General features: G+C 50.2%; 9 protein-coding genes across 9 annotated transcripts; 5 read left to right on the forward strand and 4 right to left on the reverse strand.

The window, feature by feature from the left end:
- Nucleotides 1-616: 616 nt before the first annotated feature.
- On the forward strand, nt 617-1,615 carry Z518_02930 (ribonucleoside-diphosphate reductase small chain; the record flags this gene model as incomplete). The annotated part of the gene is made up of 4 exons (XM_013419956.1): nt 617-646; nt 714-983; nt 1,073-1,293; nt 1,348-1,615. The coding sequence occupies 4 exons, from the start codon at nt 617-619 to the stop codon at nt 1,613-1,615; spliced, it is 789 nt and encodes a 262-aa protein (XP_013275410.1).
- Nucleotides 1,616-1,661: 46 nt separating this feature from the next.
- On the forward strand, nt 1,662-2,120 carry Z518_02931 (uncharacterized protein; the record flags this gene model as incomplete). The annotated part of the gene is made up of 1 exon (XM_013419957.1): nt 1,662-2,120. One exon carries the CDS (start codon nt 1,662-1,664, stop codon nt 2,118-2,120), a length of 459 nt encoding a protein of 152 aa, XP_013275411.1.
- Nucleotides 2,121-2,921: 801 nt separating this feature from the next.
- Z518_02932 (uncharacterized protein) lies at nt 2,922-3,440 on the reverse strand (the record flags this gene model as incomplete). Its single annotated transcript, XM_013419958.1, has 1 exon — nt 2,922-3,440. The coding sequence occupies one exon, from the start codon at nt 3,438-3,440 to the stop codon at nt 2,922-2,924; it is 519 nt and encodes a 172-aa protein (XP_013275412.1).
- Nucleotides 3,441-4,819: 1,379 nt separating this feature from the next.
- On the forward strand, nt 4,820-6,016 carry Z518_02933 (uncharacterized protein; the record flags this gene model as incomplete). The annotated part of the gene is made up of 1 exon (XM_013419959.1): nt 4,820-6,016. The coding sequence occupies one exon, from the start codon at nt 4,820-4,822 to the stop codon at nt 6,014-6,016; it is 1,197 nt and encodes a 398-aa protein (XP_013275413.1).
- Nucleotides 6,017-6,816: 800 nt separating this feature from the next.
- Z518_02934 (uncharacterized protein) lies at nt 6,817-7,593 on the reverse strand (the record flags this gene model as incomplete). Its single annotated transcript, XM_013419960.1, has 1 exon — nt 6,817-7,593. The coding sequence occupies one exon, from the start codon at nt 7,591-7,593 to the stop codon at nt 6,817-6,819; it is 777 nt and encodes a 258-aa protein (XP_013275414.1).
- A 394-nt stretch (nt 7,594-7,987) lies between these two features.
- On the forward strand, nt 7,988-9,617 carry Z518_02935 (uncharacterized protein; the record flags this gene model as incomplete). The annotated part of the gene is made up of 3 exons (XM_013419961.1): nt 7,988-8,105; nt 8,152-8,502; nt 8,557-9,617. The coding sequence occupies 3 exons, from the start codon at nt 7,988-7,990 to the stop codon at nt 9,615-9,617; spliced, it is 1,530 nt and encodes a 509-aa protein (XP_013275415.1).
- Nucleotides 9,618-9,761: 144 nt separating this feature from the next.
- Nucleotides 9,762-10,901, reverse strand: Z518_02936 (uncharacterized protein; the record flags this gene model as incomplete). Its single annotated transcript, XM_013419962.1, has 1 exon — nt 9,762-10,901. The coding sequence occupies one exon, from the start codon at nt 10,899-10,901 to the stop codon at nt 9,762-9,764; it is 1,140 nt and encodes a 379-aa protein (XP_013275416.1).
- A 550-nt stretch (nt 10,902-11,451) lies between these two features.
- Z518_02937 (uncharacterized protein) lies at nt 11,452-12,569 on the forward strand (the record flags this gene model as incomplete). The annotated part of the gene is made up of 2 exons (XM_013419963.1): nt 11,452-11,514; nt 11,586-12,569. 2 exons carry the CDS (start codon nt 11,452-11,454, stop codon nt 12,567-12,569), a joined length of 1,047 nt encoding a protein of 348 aa, XP_013275417.1.
- Nucleotides 12,570-12,953: 384 nt separating this feature from the next.
- Nucleotides 12,954-17,429, reverse strand: Z518_02938 (uncharacterized protein; the record flags this gene model as incomplete). Its single annotated transcript, XM_013419964.1, has 1 exon — nt 12,954-17,429. The coding sequence occupies one exon, from the start codon at nt 17,427-17,429 to the stop codon at nt 12,954-12,956; it is 4,476 nt and encodes a 1,491-aa protein (XP_013275418.1).
- Between the last annotated feature and the right edge of the window lie 843 nt (nt 17,430-18,272).

The raw sequence follows: 18,272 nt of genomic DNA on the forward strand, positions 1-18,272 counted from the left end.
CTTCAATAAACCAATTGCAAGTATAGTCAACTACCAGTCGCGCTGTGCTGTTCGTACATTAATTAGCCTGTGCGGTCGGCCTTGGAGAGGATGAAGAAATCACACTCTCTGTCTTGTAACCAATGTGGTACCCACAGACGCGTAGTGGAGGACCATGACATCACGGGCAAACACATTTGATCAGATAAAGACTTGATTAGATTTTCTTCTGCAGGCGAGGTCTCCCCATAAACTTCAGGCAGCCGTCCGCAAGTGGAGGATGAGCCCGAGAGAATATGGTCGTCGTTGAGGCCATTTCTCAGCATTTCGTAAACACCTCCACTTGACGCTCAATGCGCTCCCCCTAGACTATTGTAGTCCTCCGGGATTGTTGATGTGAAGTGGATCAAAGGCCGAGGCCCTGCCGAGTTCATTGTCACTGGCTTGCAGCAACGCGGATCGCGCTCTGGGCTAGCGTGTTATTCTGTTTCTCACATAAAACCATGTAACCATCCACCATTTTTCACATTGACTTCTCTCTCATCCTCGCACACCTCGACAACATTGTGCATTGCCTCTCAATACCTCCTGGCACTCTTTCTCTGGTTCACTGCCATATCTGCCTCCCCTTTGAACCATGGCTACCCAAGTCACACCTTCGAAACAGGTGCGTTTGGCCACTTACATCATCGACTCTGATGTTCCGGGTACATGTCTATTAACGCAACGCGCAGGCGGCCTCAAGCCTTGAGAACCTCAAGATGAAGGATAGTCCTGTCAAGAAACTTGACTTCAACACCGAAGACAAGGAGAACATGCCTGTCGCTCCTGATTCCACCGTCAAACCGCAGCCAGAGACGGAGCAGAAGCCCCCCACCAAAGTCGAAGAGCCTGCTGAACCACCAAAGGTCGCGAAGACCCTCAAAGAGTTGGAAGCTGAGGAGCCTATCCTTCAAGAGAACCCTCATCGATTTGTCCTGTTCCCCATCAAGTATCACGAGATTGTAAGTCCACTTTCTCCATGACGCGGTGTTCTCATCCCGGTCCATTCCATTACCACCACTCAAAACAATTCCTGATATCCCACCTATAGTGGAATACGTACAAACGCGCCGAGGCATCCTTCTGGACAGCTGAAGAAGTGGACCTGTCCAAGGACCTTCACGACTGGCACAATCGTCTCAATGATGACGAACGATACTTCATTTCCCACGTCCTTGCATTTTTCGCTGCTTCCGACGGCATTGTCAACGAAAACCTTCTCGAACGGTTCTCTGCTGAAGTCCAAATCCCAGAGGCCCGTTGTTTCTATGGGTATGTCATGCTTGCTTTGGGATGGTCGGGAATGTGTACTGATCGTCTCAAAAGATTCCAGGTCATGATCGAAAACATTCACTCAGAGATGTACAGCTTGCTCATCGACACCTACATCAAAGATCCCAAACAAAAGTCCTATCTCTTTGACGCCATTGATACTATCCCCTGCATCCGCAAGAAGGCTGACTGGGCCTTGAAGTGGATCTCAGACAAGGAGTCTAGCTTCGCCCAACGCCTCGTCGCATTCTCTGCCGTCGAAGGCATTTTCTTCTCCGGCTCATTCGCCTCCATCTTCTGGCTGAAGAGCAAAGGCATGTAATGCTCCAATAATAGACATGTTCTTATGCTAATCTCTTACAGGCCTTATGCCAGGCTTGACGTTCTCGAATGAGCTCATCTCGCGTGATGAGGGTATGCATACCGACTTTGCTTGTCTTCTGATGCAACACCTCAAGTATAAGCCCGATCCCAAACTCATCGAGGACATCATCACCGAGGCTGTTGTCATCGAGAAGGAATTTTTGACAGATGCTTTGCCTGTCGCTCTGCTTGGCATGAACGCCAAACTGATGCAACAATATATTGAGTTCGTTGCCGACCGTCTTCTCCTTGCCCTCGGAAACAAGAAGTACTACAATGCCCAGAATCCTTTCAGCTTTATGGACAACATCTCATTGGCGGGAAAGACAAACTTCTTCGAGAAGCGTGTCGGTGATTACCAGAAGACCGGTGTCGCGGCCAGCGGAAAGAAGATGCAAGAGAGCTCTAATGATAAAAAGACCGACGAAGAGAGCAACGGCATCAACTTCGATGAGGATTTCTAGATCACACTAGATTCATGATGATTTGTTTGACGGCGTTCATGGCCAATTGGAAGAAAGAAGTGATGGGATCACATGGTTTCTCTACTTTGTTATACTCTTTTCACCACATCATCAAGGCAGCATGGAAGGTTCAAGGGTATTCGACCAGGTAGTGCGATTGATTATCCATGGGCCGTTTTGAGAGCGGTTGTTTCAGGATGCATAGGTCAGCTAGGAAGCGTCCTATTCTCTCGGTGGGATTTCGGAATTGTATTAAATACATGATCCTCTCCAAAAACGAGAAAAGCATCATCAAAATCTTTTGGTGCTCGCCAAATGGGTTGTTCCATAATAGAATTAAACGGAAAATTGTCTAGACATCTTGCTCAAAGGACCGACATCCTACGTCCATTGATCGCTTCGAATTCTCCTCCCCCCGTCTTTTTTTTCCCCTCTTTCTGGTCTATTCTGTCATATTTTGTATTCCGGGCTTTTGACGCAACAATCAAGCGCCATTCTCAAGACCCAAGAGTCTTTTCTCCAGAGCGGACATGTCTGTCTCCGCATAAATCTGACTGAAGTCGGCGTTAGCTTATCAGTACTAGCCTTTGGATATGCTGAGCAGCAGTGCATGTAGACTCCCAAAATCCTCGGCCAGGAGCCATTTCCTTTAATTCCGAAGTGGAACTTGGGCACGTCTAGTCCTTGAACATTCCAGCCATGCTAACATTGCGCAGTGATTCCCTGTCAATTTCAGAGCCTACACCAACAAATGGACAGGCGACGTAATCGAAGAATATCATAACCAAGCCCACATGTATTTCATTTCTTCCCCTTCTTCCTCTTTCCTTTTCCGCCACCACCTGCTCCCCCGCCCTGCGTTGCAGCAAGTGGTGCCGTCACCACTTTATCCTCAACCTTTGGAGCTGCGACACCACTATCAACATCCATTTTATCGCTTTCGACTGTTGCAGCTTGTGCAGAAGATGTCGCGGTCACCGTGGACATTTCTATTACCTCTCCTTTAGCCAGTCTTCCTAGCCCCGTCAACAATCTACCGACTTCCGCCGCCTTATCTGTTCGATACTTCAAACATATGCCGGATTCAGGGTGGTATGTCTTCAACGTCAGCACTGCGGAGGGTTCGCGCTTGGCTTGCTGTGATGAAGCTCCCGTTGCGTCTGTTGTGAGAGAAGCAGGTGTCTCTCCCGACTTCGATCTTGCTTTTGTGTTGGCTTTCCTGGGCAGAGAATACTTCGTTGTTATCCGTGTGGAAGCGTATGCTTGTATGAGGAGCGAGGATTGATGGAGGTAGGTGTGGAGATCGGAGAAATACGGCATTTTTGCCCCTTATGCCAATAGCCTGGGTGTTCTCGAGCGTAGATTCCCAATTCGAAGAAGCTCATCCAGACTGGGGATTCTCTTGGTTTCTCGATGGTAGCGGGGTTCCGCCGCAGTGCTGTTGCCACTTGCTTGTGATCGCTCACTAATAGTTCGGATTCAGAGGTCGGATCAACCACGGACTTGTTCCAGATCTCTTAGTTTCGTCGGAACGTTGGCTGAACGGATTGTTTGGCGTCAATGTGACAGAGGAAGACGGTGGGGGTGGGAAATATGTAAAATGGGACATAGGAGGCTAAGACCGGCGCGCGCCAAGGCCTCAGATTCTCAGAGAGACTTTCACACAATTGCTGTTTTCTATCAAACGCCTGGACACGTTTGACGATGCCGACGATCTTATCACGCTCTCCAGCATGTTGCCAAGGCGATGAATAGCAAAGCAGTTTGCATTGGATGGAGCAATTCTATGCAAATGCAAGCGTTATTCTGAAATGTCTGTCCCTGAAATCTGGGCCCAATAGCTGAATCAGCAGCGCTACAGATACATGGCTACAACAATTTCTACCCAGGCGTTGGTTTGTCCATCCAAGTGCCAACTCGCAAGTATTCTCAACTCGTCTTGACTATATGAAGCTCCAGACGAGCACGGATGAATCTCAAGCGGGCCCTCCATCGAAATGGCCTCTGATAAGAGGTTCGAGTTTCTCCTTTCTGTATTGTTCAAAAGCGGCTGTTGTTGTTTCATCAGCAGAAACCCAGGCTAGAAGCTGCATATACCCAACCTGTCGTAATGGTCCACGTCGTCTTAGTCAGTAGTTCTGCAATATGAGGTCTTTCCTTGCCATATGGAAATTTACTCGGCATCAACAACTGACCTTGAAGCCGGGAAGTTGAACACACCATGGGTTCCCGAGCTTACTCGCCCTAGATTGCCTGCCGAATTTAAACTCTGACTGGCTAGGAGTAATTCAGCAACTTCCTGCTCTCAGACCTTCGAGGATGGGCTGTGACTGATGAATGGAACCAGCTTCTTCCACGCCCGAAGCTGACACGAAATCAATTATTTTCTGCGAGACATCTGGAAAGGGAAGCCATGAAGGCCATACATTATAGAAATTTGATAAGGAACTGAGGTTATGTCCCTAGGGGGAGTGACTATTGAAACTGAATATGCATTGGGAGGGTTGCTTGGTGTTTTCAGCACCATTGCGAGCCACGGTGCACAAGGCGGCGCCAATCTGGCCCAAACAGGGCAGAGTGAGGGGTGTTGGCCCCATTCAGTTGGAGACAATTTATATCCAAGATTCCCCCGATCGATTCATCCTCTAGTATTCCTACGCAACAGGTACTCGAGGAGGAGCGGCTGTAAGCTTCCAGATATGCCTCCAAAGCCAAAACATTCTCCCGCACGACCATTTATCTATCCCATCCGAAACCGGAGCTTCTTCGAACCGCAATTGCGGTCCTCCAACTCGACCAAATACCTACGACTCACGAACCGCACGCTTGTTCGGCTCGCTGGCTGCGACGCCAAAGTATTCCTGAATGATCTCATCCCAGCAAAGATCTTAGACATTCAGAGCACCAATCCTATCTACACGGCATTTCTCTCAGCGCATGGTCGCATCCTCAATGACGTGTTTATATACCCGCCGGCCGAGAGAGATGGAGAAGAGTGGTTCATCGAAGTTGACTCTGTGAGTGCTGGTGATTTAATCTCGCACTTCCGCAAGCACAAGCTGCGAGCACAGATTGACATTGAGAAATTGGCGCCCGAGAAAACCGGTGTATATTACAGATGGCCTTCGGACGCAGAGAGCGATTTGAAAAGCTCCACGACTGGGATACACTCTGGCGGACAAGATCCGAGACCTGGAATGGGCATGCGGTGGCTCGACATAGCGTTCTCGGAGCCTGAAATAATACAGCGTCTTGAAGACCGTGGGGGGAAGACAGCGACGTTGCAAGACTATGCGATTCATCGAATGCTGAATGGAGTCGCTGAGGGACAATCAGAGCTCATCGCGAAAAGCGCACTGCCGCAGGAAAGCAACATCGACCTTTTCGGCGGGATTGATTTCCATAAAGGATGTTATGTCGGGCAAGAACTCACGATTCGTACGCATCATACGGGCGTCGTCAGGAAGAGAATCCTTCCCTGCCAGCTGTACAACAAGGACAACCCGCTGTCGGCCGGACAGAGCGAACCGGCATACAAGCCCAACGCCAACTTACCTTTACCACCCGCCGAGTCGAATATTTCCAAGCTCAACGCCCGCGGCAGAGGGAGGAGCAGTGGGAAATGGCTCGGCGGAGTCGGAAATATCGGCCTCGCGCTCTGTAGGCTCGAGATGATGACGGATATCCAGTTGACGGCAGACAGGACGAACTACGATCCGAATGAGGAGTATAAAGTAACGTGGGAGGTCGAAGGGGAGGAAGTGAAGCGCGAGGTCATGTTGAAGCCGTTTGTTCCCCAATGGTTGAGAGATGGTGTAGAGCAGAGTTTACGTCGGAAGGAAAAGAAACCAAAGCCGCGCCAGGCTGAGGAAGACGACTATGAAGAAGTGGATTAAAAAGAAAAGGATTGTATTATATTGTACCATAGAGTATGGTTTTGGTTGTGGAAGGGGGAGAGGCTGTTCCTACTAGTAGCAACTCATGAATGATGGCCACATGAATAATCACAGACCAGTGCTGTCTCCGAGCTGGACGCCTTACGAGAGAAAGCAAAACGAGATTGGGTGAGGATAAGCGAATCCATGCATAGCGACCCCTTTTCGGATACCATTGTTCGAAAGGAGGTACATGCGTCCATAGCGTGCCCCTCACAATCATACTGCCTATTCGGGCTTGAAGGGCAAAATCAATACAAGTATGATCAATTTTGTCAACCTGAAATTGAAGCTCACTGCTCAAAGCATCAAGAAAATCCCATGTTGTATGTTGGGAAGGTGCCAAACTCTGGTGTGGTCCTGATGCTCACAGGACGGTGGAACGATAACACACCACATGGCTATGTCTTTGCTCATCAATAGATCCATATCGGAACTTTTATCCTCGGATTCCCGAGAGGGCTTAAGTTCCAGGACGGCGGGCTTCTCTCGTCTCAGAGAGGTTGGGGACATCCACCTGCTGTCTTATTCAGTGAAATACACAGCAATGACTGACTCACGGCGAGAGAACGGATTCCCTAGTGTTCTGCAAATGGCCAAGACTGGTTTGCTGAGGTTTCTCGTTTCCCGAGTTGTGCTCAACAGCTGGCCGAAAGCCCTTTTTGGGCAGACATTTTCTGATTCGGCGGCATGGTCCGTCTCGCTCGGAGGCAAAGCTTGTCGTAAGTATGAATTTGTCGAAAGGTTGACAAGTATGGATCTCAAGTACCTCCAGTCTCTTTTTCTGCGGCGGCCCATTGCACGCTTTCAATACCGTTCCATGGACCTTGAGAGACAACCTCTTTCGCAATGGCCAGAGATTTGAAAACAATAAGAGCACTTCCAAGCAGAATCTTTTTGTCTCGGCCTTCAACCCGACGTTTCTTGTCTTTGAGAATGCGGACATGTTCGACATCGCCCGCAGGGAAATTTTCTTCAAGGGCATCTCGATCAATTTCCAATCCCTCCCCTTCTTTAACCCAGCGTACCTTAACAGTTCGTTCAATATCTTCGCTAGGTTTTTCTTCTGCCTGTGCTCTTGCTTGGGCTTCTTGAGTCTTCTGTAAAGTTGCCGCTTCCCTTTTCCTTCTGTTCTCCTCAGCGATCCTCTTGATGGCCAGTTCTCTATCGCTCCATGTCCTCTTCACGCCATTCACTGAAGCGGGAAAGCCAGTTACATTTCCCTCGCGTTTCTCCAAATCTTCTTTCATTTGTCGCCTTCGGCTCTCTAGCGCAGCCTCTTCTGCCAGACGCCTTTGTCTGGCCTCTCGAGTCTGATCATATTTGGCTTTTTCCGTAGCATCAGTAAGGATATTGATCGCGGTCTGGAGCAGTTGGAACTTTTCCAAATTTTCTGAGGTTGGTTTAACTTTGTCTGGATGGTAGAGCAGGGATGTCTTTCGATATGCGCGACGGATTTCTGACTCTGAGGCAGTAGCTGGAATAGCCAGCAGCTCATAGTAGTCAGTCGACATATCCACCTCGTTGACCGGCGTCATGCTGGCTAAGATTCCTTTCAAGGCTGAGTGTGGAAGTGGGAAGAATATTATGCAAATATGCCTAACGAAAGAGAAAATGAAGTTGGGTATTACGGCGAACTTTACATGTCAAAAGCGCAAAATGCTCCGAGATTTCCAAAGTCTCAACCCTCGCTAGTTCAGCATTCAGACACGATGAGACCAGCTCCCCTGGAAGGTCGCTGCCAACATTGAATCACAGAGCCCAAGATAAGTTGAACCTTCCGGAAAAAGGCACCTTGTGGCATTCTCTTCCTCTTTTCCGTTTCTGTCTCAAGCATTTGGCCCTCCTTTTCTGTTGACTTCCAGATTGAATCGTCCTCTGGCTCTCTTGTGTGAATGCTGTGTCTGTGAATTTGTAATCGAACGGACGAAGATGACCCATCACACTGATCGTGCCAATGATGCAGACGCCCACAATCTACCTTGCCCGGCTCAGATCGCATTCGCACTGACCACGGTTCAATCAAAACCACCTCAAGTTCCGATAGAAGGTGTCTGGTGGACCCTATCCCCAAATTATCCACTGACTTTTGGCAGATTATCTCGCTTCTCTTCGTAAGGCTGTCACAGCGCAATCTACGAACAGTCCTTCGACTTTAGACTTTGACACGAGTATTCACTGGAGACAGTCTTATGCCAGAGCCGAATCGGAGCGTCTAAGACTTCTCAATGAAGTGGCAGAGCTCAAGCAAGAGAGGGATGTTCTTCGTGTGCAGAAAGAGTCACACCATCCTCACGAAAAAGCTGTTCTTGGGAAACGTAAACGGGACGCTACATCGATACCAAAGAACGACACACGGCAAAAGAGCAAACCCCAGGATCCGAGACTGGAACACAGCGATGACGATATCCGCTTGCAGATTGGGGATATTAATCCATCCAATTTATGTATCAGACCACTCCCACACCCAACATTTGGATGCACATACTGACTAATGATAGATCGTCATACCTTTCTCCGTGGCACAGCGTCTCTCCATCGCGAACTCCGTCTCAGGACATCCAACCAAGAAAAACTTGTGGCAGCCATCCAGGCGATTAGCGGTGCTATAACTAGAACTCTCGAGCCGGCTGACAATGAGACACGCCATTGCCCGGCCAGGGTAGAGGGCCAATCCGCTGACGAACTTTGCAGATTATTTTCACAGGCCTATCCATCAATTTTGCAGAGCTTGGAATCTGTTCAGCCCGAGAGCATCGATGATGGCTTGCAAATATTGCCTGGACTATCAGACATTGTGAGGATCTTCCAGTCCTTGCTTGGACATCTTCACAAACTTTCTTTGGATGAGTTTGTCAGACAAGAACGTGAAGCAAGGTCGAAAAAGAACAGAGCTCGACGCAGGGCCTCCGCGATCAAACGAGCGTCTCCCAAGACCACTGTTGAAAACTCCGCCCAAAACGCGAGGATATGTCGGATGCTAGTGAAGATGGTCACAATGCTCGATTTGTCTCACAACACGCACTGTGAACTACTGGAAGGAATATTGTGCACGCTTCTCGATCATATTGGCTCCGCGTTGTCTCTTGTTGTTTTCACCGATCCCAATCGGCGAGACCGGCCTGGCATTCTTCCGCCAAGTGGTTTGTTGGATGTGGCCCACATTGATTCCGTGACGGCAATTGGCACTGTGCAAATCGAAGGCCCGTATCTAATCTGGGTCCTCCACCAGATTCTGGAATTCCTATACGCCAAGACGAAATGCATGTCCGAACAGTCACGGTTTATTTTCTCATTGCAAAGCCAGAACAGGAACCGTGGCAAGAATCTCCGGAAACTGATTGAAGACACCCTACAGAACACCCTTCTTCGGGCAGTATTTGGTGATGAAGATGACAAATTTCACAATGCGCTGAGGCGAAATGACGACGATTGTGAAAAAGACCTGACGGAGCTCCTGCAAGAATTGGGGGAAACGGACCAAGACTCTGCAGAATGGTTCATCGGAAAACTCTGGGAGCATTTGGGCTGGGATATCTTATCTGGGAATAGAGGTGTTTGAGGTTTTGGCACTTCCCGCAGCATGCCGGACCGCTTTTTGGAGCTCCATTTATCGTTAGGAATATCATGTGTTATAATGGTATGTTCATATGCCGGGATGTCCAGTCCGCTAACCACTGTTATAAAAATTTGTTCTTGCGTTTTATCATAAGTCCAACCCAAGCACCCTCACCGCATTCCCGCCTAATATCTTCCGTTTTGCTTCGTCATCATGAGGAAAGGACGCATTGATAGCCCCTCGATTGCTCTCCACACTCAACCACTTGACCCTCCTGTCATCGCCCAAAGGCGGGAAGAAAGGGTGATCCGTTCCAAACATGACCCGATCCACGCTTCCGGCGGCTTCAATCCCCGCTGTCAACCCCGGTCGACCATAAATCACCGCATCGAGGTAAACATTGGAATTCAACACGTCCCAAATTGACCGTTGCGGCCCTTGTTTGTGGCCACCGTTGGCGATGAACTCACGCTCGTGAGCGACACAGGATTCAATACGCCCAGCTAGAAACGGCAGCGTGCCGCCCGAATGAGCCAGGAGAAACTGGAGCTGGGGATGTCGGTCGAAGACGCCAGAGAGATACATTCTAGAGACGGCGATGGTGGTTTCGAGCGGGAAGCCAAGGGCCAGAGGCAGCACGTGACCAGATCTCGCAATGATATCGGGCCCCCCAAAGGCAGAGTCCGGGAGGCCGTAGTGCGGATGGAGAAAGACGAGGGTGGAGGTGCTCGAGAGTGCAGAGTAGATGTCATTCAAGGCCGGGTCGTCGAGGCCGTTCCCCAGGCCCGTTGTGCCCATGATCACGCCCTTGAGGTGTGGTAGGGTCTTGAGGCGATAGATCTCTGTGACGACGTCATCTGCCGGCGCGGACAGCGGGAGGCATCCGAAGGCGTAGAGTTTTAAGTCTGCCTCAGATCGATTGTTCTCGGCACAGGCTCGCTCGAGGTCATCGTTGATGCCTTGGGCCGTGGACAGCGCGGAATCCGGGTTCAAAAAGTCCAGCCACGGGTTCGCTAGGCTGATGACGCTGCAGTTGATGCCATGGGCTCGCATAAATTGTCGTTTCTGGTCGAAGGACGAGTAGGAGCTGTCGACGGGACGACCGCGGGAAGATTTGGGTCGGGAGTTATCGTCGTCTGAGGCCAGGATAATCAGTCTGGGATCGGCGTTGGGGTCGGAAGGTTGGTGGATGTATGGGACTGCAGTGCGCGAGGAGAGCAAATTGATGTATGAGGGGGGGTACATATGTGTGTGGAGGTCGACAATTGGAGGAGTGGAGGAAGACATGATGACTGACTGGGACCAGTAATGATCAGGCGACAAAGAATATACCTTGATTTGAAGAGAACAGTTGAACAGGGTGATCCTCCGTCATGTTTCTCCGTGGTTGAACTACTTGTGGATGTTATATTCAGAGTGGCATTTGGCGGCGTCCTCCGACTCTCATGTTGTCTTCCTTATCGGCTCCTGTCCAATCGCAAGGTCCAGGTTGGTCTCCGCCCCTCCGCCGATGGTATTTATTTGGCTTCATCGAACAAACTGTCGTGAACCCTCCAATTTACTATCTTTGCTTCTCATGGGAGAAATTTCTCACGATACCATTGTGATTTTGGTGCCTTTTCTCTCTGACCAAATTCAGGGGGTAATATTTTGGCCCCGTACTATCATAGACGCTTCGTTTAGACCTCCATCGGGAACTCTCCAGGTAGGGGTTTCTCCGTCGAATACTCATTAGTCACGATATTTTGACCTTCGGGGATCCAGAAACCCCAGATTCGCTCGAAGCCAGACTTTCACTCACCCCTCTCCCCGGGCCCACTTCAGCCTTGCGCCAGACATGGGTTCCATCGGAGATGACGCCACACAGAAAGGCGTCGTTCAAGATGACTTAGTCATGCCAGTAAGATCACCCTCTCCGTGCCCAACAGGGTCTTCCATGATATCCGTGTCTCTGATCATCTTGCCCTGCAGCTCATTGACTTCGGTGCCTTTCTCCATGGTGATCCGACCGTTAGAAAAGCTACGGCCGACCAAATCTTAAACGCCTTCAAGACCTCTGGGTTCCTATATCTTCAAAACCACGGGATCCCTGAAGATCAAGTATTGCTGGCCTTTTCGGAGTCAGCACGATTCTTCGCTCGTCCACAAGCCCAAAAGGATGTGTTGGGCTGGACCACCCCAGACGCCAACAGAGGTTACGTGGCCTGGGGCCGCGAGAAAGTGACACAGTCCAACGACCCAGACGAGATCGCCAAACTGCGGGCCTCGAACCCTGACCTCAAGGAGTCCATGGAGATTGGCCGGGAAGGAATCGAAGGCAAACCGAATCAATGGCCTGCGCACCTGGACAGCGAGGGTGCCGCATTCACGAGGGACATGCAAAAGTTCTTCCTCACGCTCAAGGACCTGCACGTCAACGTGATGCGGGCGATCGCGCTCGGTATGGGCCTGGAGGAGAGCTTCTTCGACCCCTACACGGACGGCGGGGACAATACGCTGCGCCTCCTCCATTATCCGGCCGTCAAGAAGAGTATTTTCAAGGAAAACCCCTCGCAAGTGCGTGCGGGCGAGCACTCGGACTACGGCTCCATCACTCTCCTATTTCAAGACGACGTTGGCGGACTAGAGGTGAAATCGCCGCAGGGCACATGGGTGCGAGCCACACCCATCCCCGGCTCCATCGTCGTCAATGCGGGCGATTTACTCATGCGCTGGAGCAACGACCAAATCAAATCCACCAAGCATCGTGTCATTCAGCCGCCGCCTAAGGATAACGGAACCGACGATGATACCGAAGCCATGATCCCCGCCCGCTACAGTATTGCCTATTTCTGCAACCCCAACTTCGACCGCTTCATCGAGGCCTTGCCTGGGACTTGGGAGAAGTCCGGCAAAAAGTATGAAGGCATCAACAGTGGTGATTATCTGGTTATGAGATTGGCTGCTACTTACTAAGTATTGAACGAGAATGGGTAGGAATTGTGTCGATCCGGGTCAGGAGTTGTCCTACGATGGAGGAAAGGAGAAATTGCGTATGGTATGTTTGAGACGAAGTAAATTTTACGAGGCTTCTTCCAAGACCGCACAACAATAAAGCAAAAATATTCTTCAATCACCACCAAATATTTGGAAATTTCAAATTGGTTTTTTTACCTGAATTGATAAAATCACCCCCTCCGTGATTCGCATTTTGGATGTAACGGTGTATCACTCTCGCTCAACTAACAGCAAGCCCGAACTCCAAATATACATATATATATATAAACAAGTAGAAAAGTCACGTGTCGAATATAAAAAGAAAAGCTTTCATCGGACTTATAAACACCATATAAAAAACGCCTATGCTTCACCGCCCGTGAGGGAACCAGTCTGTCGTCTAGCCAACGTGGCTGGACCGGGTTCACCACCTCCTATACCTATTCCCATCCCTGATGCCATCGGCGGTCTCGTCACGCTCGGTCCAGGGGGATCTTGAGGGAAACCTGCGTCCATGGCGGCAGGGTCGGGACTGGGAGCTCCGAAGCGAGAATACTCGCCTCTGCCGTCGCGATCGCCGCCTCTCATCATGAAATCGCTGAAGCCCTGGCCTTCGGGTCTTCGCTCTCCGAGCTCCCAGTCCTGGTCGTCCGCGCCGTCGGCCCTGGCGCCAACATCGACACCAAACCGCCGTCGCTTGCCAATGGATTTCCGCTCGCGCCACCAGCCCATGCTATACCTTTTCCCACCAAATAAGGTCTCGAACTGCGACTGTGGCATCCACTCCGCGCCATCTGGGATGATTTGTTCCCGCTCATCATCGTCGTCTTCATCTGGTCCGGCATGGATGCTGACGGGTCGATTGCCGTCTTCGAATCCAAAGGAACGCCGCCGCGGTTTGCCGCAGCATTCGCAGAGTCCATCGTCCGCGCTGTGACAGAGGTCGCTGCCAGCTAGGAGTGACATCGCGCCTGCCAGAGAGCATGGATTGCAGGGGAGCACCCGCCGCATTTTCGTGGTGAGCCATGCCGCGGCGGAAAGAGCAGTCATGATCCCGAGGAGGATTTGTAGTGTTAGTTTGCTGGCATTATCTTGGACGAGGCGTGGCGTCGTTATAGTGGTGGATGTACTTGCGGTAGAATCCTGTCGTCGGGAAAGGCGAGAAGGAGTGCTGCTGTCCAACGGTGCACGCATGTTCACGGATATGGCTTGAGCCATGTAAATGCGGTAGAATTTGTTGATTGCGTCGACGAGGACATCTTGGTTATTTTCGCCGGCAAGAGATGTCGGGTCGTGTTTTTCTGTCCCATTGATAATTGCTTGGAAGTAGATATCGAATGTATTGGTACTTGAAGGATCGGATGCAGGCGTACCACTCCCGCCGTTGAACAGAGTCATCTCTTGAGCGAGATTATTCTGGATTCGAAAATCGAAAGATTTGGCACCGATATTACTGGCTGGGTTTTCCTCGAGGGAAATGCTTCCCTCATCCACTACCGGAGGATGATCTGGGTCGATGGTTGTGCTATTCAGCTTTAATGTAACGTTTGCTTGAAAGCCTTGTATTTCCTGGTAGCAGATCATGGTGGTGACTTGACTTTTGTCTGTGTTGTCCAACTTGAAATGACCAAATGTGAACGCCAGACTAGGGCAACCCACGGCCGGATTGTCGCCAATGTACTGACCACGGGCTTCACCATAATTCCCGTACAGCGTGGCGTTCTCACCAAATAAGAGGTCAAGTTGTGCGCCGGCATATGTCCCTTCTCCGCCCTCAGGGAGCTCGAAGTTGTTTTCGTAGGTAACAACAGAATCCGTGCCTGTATAACCACCGAGATGGCATGAATCGGGAAGTGCCGCAGTTGCAGTGACGAAAGCTTGATCAGTTGAATACGCCGAATCTGATCCAGCCTTCTCAGTGGTCAAATTGAAGGACGACGCAGGCAGAACCTCGCATCTTAGATTGCCGCGAACTCCAGGGAAGACATGACTGGAAGAGCCACTGACAGATGTCAGAGAATCTGTCGTCAATGCCGAATTGTCGAGGGAGAGGCTCGGAAAGACAAGTCCTTCATAGGTGAATTGCGGGTAGTTGAAATTCTGATGCATAATGAGATCCGTCATGGCGGCGGCTCCGTTGTCGGTGGTGAAGCTGTTTGGCCAACTCAATGTGAAAGAGTCGAGTTGCTTGAGCGATACATCAGGGCCTTCAACGGTGAAATGCTCCACCGTGTACAGCCCAGAGGCGATAACTGTAAGAATACTTGCCAGGGTTGCGGCTAAGATACTGAGGATCCCGCCTACGTATCGTGTCCGGAGAGCTTGTAGGAACGCAAAAGGAGGCGACCTTCCCAATATGTGATTCAGCAGGGATTTCTTGCTAATGGCGTTACCATTTGCCAGATTGATCCAAGGTCCAAACAGAGCCACATTGAAGTCAAGCATGTTGACTAATGTTGCAAGAATCAGCATCACGATACCTGGAATATAGTGACTGTAAACTTCAGTCCACTTGTCGTCCGCCACGGTGTAGAAGCCATTGCTATCGTCTGAAGAGCGTTGGACAATTTCCAGGACCACGATAATGGCCAACGGTAGAATCAGTGTAAGGACGATTACCGGGATTGTTGCTGTAATCGGTAGCCACCATTTAATATCCGTATTGGGCTTGGGAGTCGGTTCGTCCAGTTCACCTTCGGAGGTAACAATCTTGAAGCTTGTCTTTCCGGACTCCGTTGTTGCGATTGCTGTGCCGAATTCAAATCCAGCCAAGGCGGACTTCTGGTTTGCATAGCTTGGTGCACCTTGTCTTCGAAGCAGTCTGTTCAACTCAGTGCTTCTGGTGAGAATCGTTGCAATCGCGGCGATTGAACTGGGATCGCGTGGCACGACCGCTCTAGGAGCAATGAAAATCAGCGCGATGCAGAAAAGTACCAGTAATCCAAAAATTGACGCCATGGTCCACAGAGAAACATCATTGATACGCAGTCGGCGTTCCTCACGAGTCACGGTGCCATCTTCGATGTCATCGCTGTTGGTAGCCCTCAAGGTTTGGTGGGCATATTGTGACAATATTCCCTTGTATGTATCTTGAGCAGCTGAAATCATTTTGTCTGAGTCCAGTAGTGAATCGATGTTCTCAGAACCTCGAGTCATGGCCATGAGAGTAAATATGGCACTGGAGTCGGAAATTGTGTCATCGTTGATTGTGTCTCCAAAGAGGGTTTCAGCAGAAATAGAGGATTGCACAAGGACATTGGACGCGTTCCAATTCGAAAATTGTGAAAGTGTGCTGTTGGTGGCATCTTTCTGTAAAGTCACGGATATGGCTTGATTGCTGTCGAGGATCTGAGTATTGTTGGTTACCTTGACTTGGGTCATCGTATACGAGGGTGTGCAGAAGACACTTGTCATATTGGTGAGCGTTCTAGAGACGCCACTTGCAATGGTAAATGTCCCACCAGCAAGATCACTGGCATTGTCAAATAGAGTCTGTTGGTAGTTGATGTCGGTGATGGTGAACAACAACCCCACGGGACCCTTCGAATCTGCAACGCTCCCGTTCGTGGTTCCACAATAGATTTCCTGCATGGTGCCTAAGACCTGACGCTCGGGAAGAATTTCGGTATATGGGTTGTCAGCAGGTACGCTGATCGAAGAGAATTGATCGCACACATCCCCCGCTTGGATGGTGAGAGATATGTTGCTCGAGGTCGCAAATGCGCTATCGGCATTGGTGTCGTTCACAATCGCTGGACTGTCCAACTTCGCATCCAACTGTTGGCATGTCATAATGGGTACAAATGCGTCAACAGTGCCCGAGATAATGGTGTCATCTCCAATCGAAGAATTAGAATTGACGGTCATGGCGCCATAAGCCAGGTCAAAAGTTACACCATTTTCCAGTGGCATTCCCTGAGCCATACTTCCATAATATGCGTACACGGGCAAGGCCGAGAAAGTCGAAGAATCCAATGCAGTATTGGGGTCGAAAGCATTCGCAGTGAACCCCTGGACCTGAACTGATGAGCCCGTTTGAGCTACTTGGGTCGGAAGCAGAACCAGCAATCCGGTAGAGAAAACAGTGACAACTTTTAACAGGATAAATCCAGTGATGGTGGTAGTGACGGCAAAATGGCTGTTTTTAAATGCTTCATATAGTGATACGAGTTGGAAATTCGAGATATAGTCGACCAGAAGACTTTCAGAAGGTTTGATTGGACCGTTCTGAAGACTGTCGAAAGGCATGGCTAACTTGGAATGGTGGTCTACCATTCTCCAGGCCGCCACGATCAGGACAGCAATTACGGTGGGCGTATATGCCCAGGCGTAATGGCTTGTTCCTTCGGCCACTTCGAATCCATCGTTCTGCTCATCGTAGTGCCAGAGCAGAACCAGGGCTACCAGGAGAAGTGCGAATAAAAGAGCAAAGAGGCCCAGCACCCATTGCTTCAACCAGATGGGAGTCCATAATGGAGGAGTTGGTCCTGGAGGTGCGAGTAAATAACCATCGTCGGCTAGTCGTTCCGACGGCTCGCGGAGGGCGATGGAGTGGGCTTCGTCTTCTTCGTGAATAGGGGAAATTGGGGCATATTGGCGGGAATCGAGTCTTTGGGCAATGGCTGGGGGAAAATTCCTTATGACGGGAGGAGCATGTATGGAAGGAAATCGAAGAGGCACTGGGTCATTTCGATATGCTGTCTCTTCTGGCGGAGGGAGCTGTGATTCCGGTAAGAGTCTGTCGGAGCTGTCATCTCGGGGTGATTGATTGTTAGCCTGAGCCCGCTCCGCGTCGGTCACGGGCACGTTGAGATAAGCATTGGGCTGATTGCTGTCCATGGTATGCTCGAGATGCGTCTGGAGGCATTGTTCTTTCTTGGTTCTGCTAATTCATGTTCTTTTCGTGCTCCTTTGTCGTGAGGATTGTTTGAAAGTGAGTTGAGATGAGGTTTCGACAAAAGGTCGCATAGGGTTAGTTTTCAGGCCCCAAGTCGGGATCGAGTGAACGGGGGGCTTGCCAGGGTCAGAACCAGCTGCCACCTTACAAAGACTCGTGAGCCTGTGAGCCTGGAGCCACCTCTAACCGGAGTAGGCACAGCGTACTGCCTATAAGCCACACCCATGGCCTCAAGAAGCATCAAGATTGAGGTAGACGATAAGCTCACTGGCTCTCCAGGCTCAGCCGCAAATAGCAACCCGTGTTCGAGGCAGAGACCGAGAGCATAATCAGGGCTCGGCATCCGGGGGTGAAAGACGCCAGACTCAGAGAATAAGGGCTCAGCCTCCCTGAACAAGGAAACATGTCCATTTCACCACCTCCCAGTCTTGCTTCTTGCTTTCCCTCCACTTCAGAATTATGCATCAGCCACATTGGCTCAGCAAGAGTATATCTTTTGCCCGTGCTTACAGCGTCCATCTACACGGTTCAGCAGCTACCCCCTTCCTACTGTACTATCTACTCGCCACGCTGAGACCAATAACTAATCGGCGTACGCCATACCACCTCCTTGTGGCATGAATAGTGCTTAGGAGGCTCCTTCACACTGATCAGTGGGTATCCAAAGACATACCGACCGATCAACGGTGACCAATGCCCTTGTCGATAACCTCCTTGCTTCCTAGGCATTTGGCCATTTATTTCCCAAACTCAAACATCCGGCATTTGGATCGACACAAAGGCCT

The sequence above is a fragment of the Rhinocladiella mackenziei genome (assembly GCF_000835555.1).
Source record: "Rhinocladiella mackenziei CBS 650.93 unplaced genomic scaffold supercont1.2, whole genome shotgun sequence".
NCBI classification, from domain to species: Eukaryota; Fungi; Ascomycota; class Eurotiomycetes; order Chaetothyriales; family Herpotrichiellaceae; genus Rhinocladiella; species Rhinocladiella mackenziei.